The 6,737-nt window shown below is 42.6% G+C and overlaps 1 protein-coding gene across 1 annotated transcript; it reads right to left on the bottom strand.

The window, feature by feature from the left end:
• Positions 1–407: 407 nt before the first annotated feature.
• On the bottom strand, positions 408–4,395 carry LOC140362886 (uncharacterized). The gene is made up of 7 exons (XM_072449165.1): positions 4,236–4,395; positions 1,693–1,737; positions 1,576–1,605; positions 1,304–1,472; positions 901–1,010; positions 645–819; positions 408–570 (listed from the first exon to the last, which is right to left on the bottom strand). Exons 1-7 carry the CDS (start codon positions 4,393–4,395, stop codon positions 480–482), a joined length of 780 nt encoding a protein of 259 aa, XP_072305266.1. The 3' UTR covers positions 408–479.
• Positions 4,396–6,737: the final 2,342 nt, after the last annotated feature.

The raw sequence follows: 6,737 nt of genomic DNA, 5'->3' as shown, positions 1-6,737 counted from the left end.
CTCACACATAGCAGGTGAGCGCGCTCACTAATGACCCAGACACGGCAGAGCCGTGCTCGTACCCACGTGCATGCACATTCAACCATTCATCAAACCCTGAGGATGTGAGACAGGCCTCTACGCTGTTCTATTCTGTTTAGCTGTGTATATGACTGAAAGTATTTTTCCTGCAATCCTGTTTTAATGTCAATGTATATTATGTATTTTTGTTTGTGTTGTGATATGAATACATTTTTGAAGCACTTTCCTTTACTTTATATTGAAACTTGTATTGCCTTAAAGAATTCAGACAACTTTTTTATTTTTCATTAGTAAATGGTAACATTTATTTAGCACTTTTATAACCTCTAGGTACTCAAAGCACTTTACATAGTAGTCTTTAGTACATAGCTTTGGTATCTTTGTCTTCTCCAGTTCAAGCAAAAATAACAGACTTTGGAAGAAAGTCCTGTTCCCACACGGCCTCTCTGAGCTGGGCCTCAGTCGCAGCAGCAGCCGAAGCGCACCTTATAGTCCTTGCACTTCTGGCCCGGCTTATTCTTGCACACAAAGCCCTCAGTTGGATTAAAACTGTAAATGAAAGAACAGACAAATAATTAATTACAATAAACAACAGTAAATAACAGATGACTGCAGTGACGTACATGAGGAAGTCTTGTCCAGTTGCAGGAGCTGGGACGTTTCCGCTCACTGTGACCACTTCGATGTACTTGGGCTTCTTGCAAATTTTTCCTGGATATTTTTTTCGCAAAAGGCTCAAATTTTCCCAGTCTCCTGTTCCACTGGGGTTGTCACGGTCAAACCATTTACTCCAACACACTATAGGAAACGATCAATCAGTAAAGTTATTGAGGAACAAAAAAAATGTTGCATTGACAAGATCTTGTTGGTCGACAGTACCTTCTTCTGCACAGTAGGGGGAGTAGCAGCTGAAGCGGACACGATAGTCACTGCACTTTTTGTCTTTTTGGTCTTTTTTTTTGCAGACAAAACCAGTATCTTTGTTCATCCTAAAAAAAATCAAACACAATAGGCAAAGGTAAAGTCAGTCTGTTCCCTGCTTCAACCACCTTCTGGATAAATGTTTGGAAATATATTACATGGGCGTTTTTTTGGGCCACGTTACAGCCCCTGTAAAACTTCTTCTGATTGTATCTTAGTTAGTTCATATTATTTCAATCTCTCTGCTCTAATAATCAGTAATATATACATTTTATCTACACTGAAAAATTAATGAATATATAAGTGTAACATTATTAGATAAACCATGAATACAAAAATATAGATGTTCAGAGATACTCACTGAACCACGTCTCCTGCTGCAGCTGGAGTGAGTCCAGACAGAGTCCTGGCCTCGATGTCCACTGGTTTGCTACAGATCTTTCCTGGATATTTCTTACGGAGTTGTCCCAGCAGCTCCCAGTCTCCAGTTCCTGAGGGGTTATCCCTGTCAAACCATTCAGTCCAACAGCCTGAGCAAAATACAGCAGGTTACGTTTAAAATACTTGAATATTTATACAGCCTCTTTAAAAAATGTGAACTGGAATTTTTATGTTTTATTTTTTAACACTTACGTTCATTGGAGTGTTTGCTGATTTGAATAGCTAGAATAGAAACCACATGACCAATTAAAATGAGTTGTATAATTACATCCCTACAATGTTATGTATATATCTACTGGAAATACTCACGTAATGGCTTGGGTGGCTTGAATGGCGTGAGTTGCAGGCTTCCAACTAAAAATAACAATAATAGAAGTTATTTTTAAAATGTATTTACTACTTATTACTACTACATACTTATTTACATCTTATTTTCAATGTTCGGTTGGTATAAATTACAAAACATTTGACTAAAGTAATAGTTATATGGCTATATTCTGCTAAAATGGCATGATCTTTCCATCACAAATGCAGAGTCACTCATCAAATACCACGTGTTGAGTGCTTGAAAATAATACTCAAGACATGTGATGCATTTGTATTTGGGGAACATGATTATTATTCATTATTCATATTTCACACAAATAGATATTTTTTCCAAAAACTGGAACAATAATCAGCTTTATTTTTCAGAAAATTTATATTTAGGACTAGGCAAAATATGTTATGGGAGGTCTCTATTGACATATTATGGAGCGCTCACACAAAAATATGATCAATCAATCAATCAATCAACCAACCAACCAATCAACCAATCAATCAATCAATCCATCAATCAAAATTCTCATCTTATCATTATTTTGTCCAGGCCAACTACTACTACTGCTGTCAAAAATATCATGGTAAATAGTTAAGAAAAACGCCCATAGAAATGTACCAGAAATGAGTCCAGAAATAATGGCAAGTCCCAGCTGTTGGTCAAAAAATATTGTATATTAGCATATTCATTTTATTTTATTCAACAATACTTATCTATACACACCAGTTTCCCCATTGTAGCATACAGTAGTCAACCCTTTGAACACAAAAATACATCAAATTGAAATGAAAAGAATGTCAGTCAAAGCTTCACATTTTCTGATATATATATATATATGATATATTTAGCCTAAACTGTAACCTTATATCCCAGATAACAAACTAAAATGATCCTTCAATATTTACTCCAATGACCAAACAAAGAAGGTAAAATAAGGTTCTACTCCTCTCAATAACAGATAATAATTTAACTTTAAGATTCAGTTCTCCACTCACCTGTTTGTTCAACCTTTACTTGAAAACTGTGACCTGAGACTGGATGCATCTTCTTATAACCACACCTGGAGCTCACTTACTGGCAACAGGAGCAGCAGCATTTTTTACAAGTCAGATTTAAGTATGATGGTCATCTCTAATGATTAGCATGTTTTCCTTTAATGCACAGGATGACCTGTCGCAATCGTCTATAAAACTAAAAGATAAGAAAAAAAGGTCAAAGACTCAAGAATGCAAATTATGTGTGAATACTCAGCCCGGAATCTTAAGTGCTTTGAAGAGGATAAGGCCCTTTACCCCCAACATCACTTACAGGACATGACAGGACATAATTTTAATAGTGCGCAGAGCACCGACATATTGACAAAACTAAAAAGCTTTGATAAGTTGAAGGAATCCTCTGATTTAGAGAAACTGGACTTTTATTGGTATTTACAAATAAGGAGTTATCATGATGACAGAGTCTACCAGCAAAGTTAATATTATCTTCTCTTCTGCTGCCTGCTTCCGAAGAGTGCAAACACTTTCCTGCTTGCTCCAGCTTGCTATAACTGCTTTCCTTATTTCTTTGACTTTTTAATACGTTTTTGTCAAACAAGTTTTGACTTTTTTAAGTAAACCAAGGATTTTAAGAGAATATTTACAGTTTTAACAACATTTCACTAGCAAGGACCACGCCACAACAATGGAATTCGAAAGAATGTTTATTGATAATAGTGATGAAGGATTGATGAAGGATCGATGATGGAGCGATGATGGATCGATGGAATTGGCTGGGGAGAGACTCAGGACGGGGGCTCTGTCTTGGGTAATCAGCCCAGCCGATTCAGAACCCCAAAAGATGATTTAAATGAAGGAAGATGATTTGGATCTCGACGTAAGCCTGGCTGAAAATAACGTTACTGAGTGGCACGAGGGAAGAGGATCTGGATAGTCAAGGACACTTTGAAGAGTAGCTGGAAGGAATCTAAAGCAGTTTGTCTATTACTGAGACGAGGATTAATACTGCTGCATTGGAATAGAGTTTTAGCGTTTGTGGGTCGTCGACGGAAGTACATGGGTGTGAATAAAGTGCGAGAGCGATAGGATTTGAGGATTTGCAGTTGTTAAAACTGGATTTCGTGATGGAGTAACCCTTGCTCCGGACTTGAGAGAAGGTTGGGGAGAGCGAAATACTTGCATGGATGTAGGAGTTGACGAGCTGAAGATAGTAATGAAATCAATATGAGCGATGAATGAGGGAACTTAATTGAGAGCTGAATGAGATTGAGAATGAGTGGAATGAAAGATTTGGGGGTAGTCCGATTTATAAGGTTCCTGAAGATTGAAAAGGAGGAATTGAGGCGATCGAGTGATGAAGTGAGGGATGAATGAAGAGTTAAAAGAGATAGAATGGAGAACGGACTCAAGAACAAGAACAGGTTTCGAAGGAGAGACTGTAGAGAACCAGAGGGGCGTATCCCGGTGGCTCTGAGAGAGGGGCTCTGGGGAATGAATGCGTGGATTGGTGTGAGGCCGTGGATCGAGGCGAGCGTGACGCCGCTGTCGAAGTTTGTAGCCGGAGCGAGCGCGGCCGTTGGCAAAGTTTGTGCTCGGAGCAGGCGTGTTGACGCTGCCGAGGGTCAGGGCGAGCGCGTGAACACTGCCGTGGGTCGGTGCGAGCGTGTGGACGGTGCCGAGTAAGCTCTGAGTGAGCATGGCCGCTGGTGAGGCTCTGGGCGAGCGTGGCTGCCGGCTGGGCTCTGGTCAAGCTGGTGGATTGGAGCAGCAAGGTGTGGCATGGGTCGGAGTAGTATGCTAGCATGAGTCGGTGTATTGGTAATGGATGGGATGAGGGGTGAGAGAGAGCATGATTTCCCGAAGGCAATGTGAGCATGTGTGAGAAGGTAAGGCAAACATGGTAAGATGAGGTAGCGTGAGAAGCAAGAGCTGGAATTTTTTTTTTACTCAAGGTAATATGCAAATTTGAAGATAAGAACCTGCCGGAATGCAAGAAATAGAATCTCTGAAGATGGCTGTGGCTAGTATGTGGCCGCGAAGCCAGACAGCTGAATGTGATAGTAATTTAGTGAAAGCATAAATTGTGAGCCTAAGAGGTGTGAAGGTTGCATGAGAAAAGAAAAGGAACAACTGGTTGGCAACTGTCGGAATAGTGTAGTATAAGTGAGCTTGAATGGAGGGCGAAAATATAGAATAGCTTTAGCCAAAATGATAATGAATGGTAAAGCCAGCACGTTGAAGATGGTACATTGATAGGTACATGGGTGTTTGGGGGCTATCTTCTAGGCCCTGTGGTTAGAGCCTATCCGGTGTCATATGTGCTAGTAGCGAAGCTACACGCGTACTTGTTTGACTACAGTTACGTTAGGTAACTTGGCTTTAGCTGTAGGTTGTAGCTGTAGGTTGTAGCATTAGTTTGTAGCATTAGGATGTAGCAGTAGGATGTAGCAGTAGAATGTAGCAGTAGGATGTAGCAGTAGGATGTAGCAGTAGTATGTAGCAGTAGGATGTAGCAGTAGAATGTAGCAGTAGGATGTAGCAGTAGTATGTAGCAGTAGGTACAGAGGAGGGATAGAGGAATGCATTTCGATGGAGTTGAGTGCAACTGCAAAGAAGGATTGAGGATGAGAAAGATTGAGAAAAGGAGTGTTTGAACTTGACATTGTTAAGGTCACAGGATGCTGGGATGTTGCCAAGTCCCATGAACATTGTTTATTCTGTTTAAAATTGAGTTGTACAGCCTGGCTCCCACCACCAGAGGGAGCTCAGGTCGAGCTGCCCGGCCCGTGGAGCAATGGTGACGTCATCAGCTGCGCGCCTCCAGATGTGGAACCAGGACGCTGGCGAAAAGTGTATATTTATCATCGAAGGTCTGAAAGAAGTCCCACTTGGACTTCGGCCCGCTGCAGGCCGGGCGCAATCCGGTCTCTAATGTCTGCCTGCGTGGAGACGCACACGGGAGCTGGCACCGATGGCACACGGGCGGCCCATTCTTTCTCCTTCAGCGCTTCACACTTTCCCTGGGCAACGGGCTGTCAACTCTGACTCTTTCTCATTCAACAAAGTTTTTCTTAGTCTTTCTCTTCTTTCTTCAGTCCTCAGGTCACCAGGTCTTACTTTTCTCTTCTGGCAAGGGGCTGCCAAGTCCCCTTTCTCTTTCTCCCCAGGCACTGGCATGCCAGATTTTCCCTTTATCACCCCGGGACTCAGGATGCCAGGTCTCTTTCTCCCAGGTAACCAGATCTTACTCTTTTCTCTTCTAGCAACGGGCTGCCAGTTCTCCTTCTCTTCTCTCCGGGCACCGGGATGTCAGGGCCCCTTTCTCTTTCTCCCCAGGCACCGGGATGCCAGTTTTCCTTCTCTATCTCCCCGGGCATCAGGATGCCAGGACTCTTTCTCCCAGGTAACCAGGTGTTACTCTTTTCTCTTCGCACCGAGTCGCCAGGTACTGCGTTGAAAGCTTCTAGTCGTTTCTCCTCGGCCACTGCGTTGCCAGGTTCCACTCCAGGTTCCACTCCAGGTTCCACTCCAGGTTCCACTCCAGGTTCCACAACCCTTCAAGTCCCGGCTTCCAGGTCTGCCCACCACCAAGCACCACTTTGCCAGGTCCCACTCCAGCCTCCTCAAGCACCGAATTTCTCGCTCAACCACTGTCTCCGCCCGCCGCGCCAAAATACTTTCAACTTCACACTTTTTCGTCCCGTTGGACCGATTAAATCAGCTTCCAGCTGGCCACACTCTCCACCGCGTCCCAACTTTCGGCTCCAGATTCCCCTTCAACTTAACTGCAATTGAAGCATGTCCGCCTGTCCGTCCGAGAGAGTTGAATATCTCCATCACCGTGGAACTCCTCAAGGTTTCTACTTTCTCCCAAAGTGGTTTTATAGTTTGTCCATGCCGAGAAGAGGGTCTAAGGACAAGGGACTCATGCCATCTTGGTCGCGCAGACACATGCTGCTCAAGCTACTTCCATCATACCTTTTTATTCATCCAATTGTTTTGTTTAGCTCATCACAGATTTGTCTTGCTAATTCTACGGT

Source organism: Eucyclogobius newberryi, unplaced genomic scaffold, assembly GCF_026437365.1.
Source record: "Eucyclogobius newberryi isolate DKJ021-1_F unplaced genomic scaffold, fEucNew1.0.hap1 SCAF_1, whole genome shotgun sequence".
Classification (NCBI taxonomy): Eukaryota; Metazoa; Chordata; class Actinopteri; order Gobiiformes; family Gobiidae; genus Eucyclogobius; species Eucyclogobius newberryi.
This window is presented reverse-complemented; position numbering and strand designations above follow the sequence as displayed.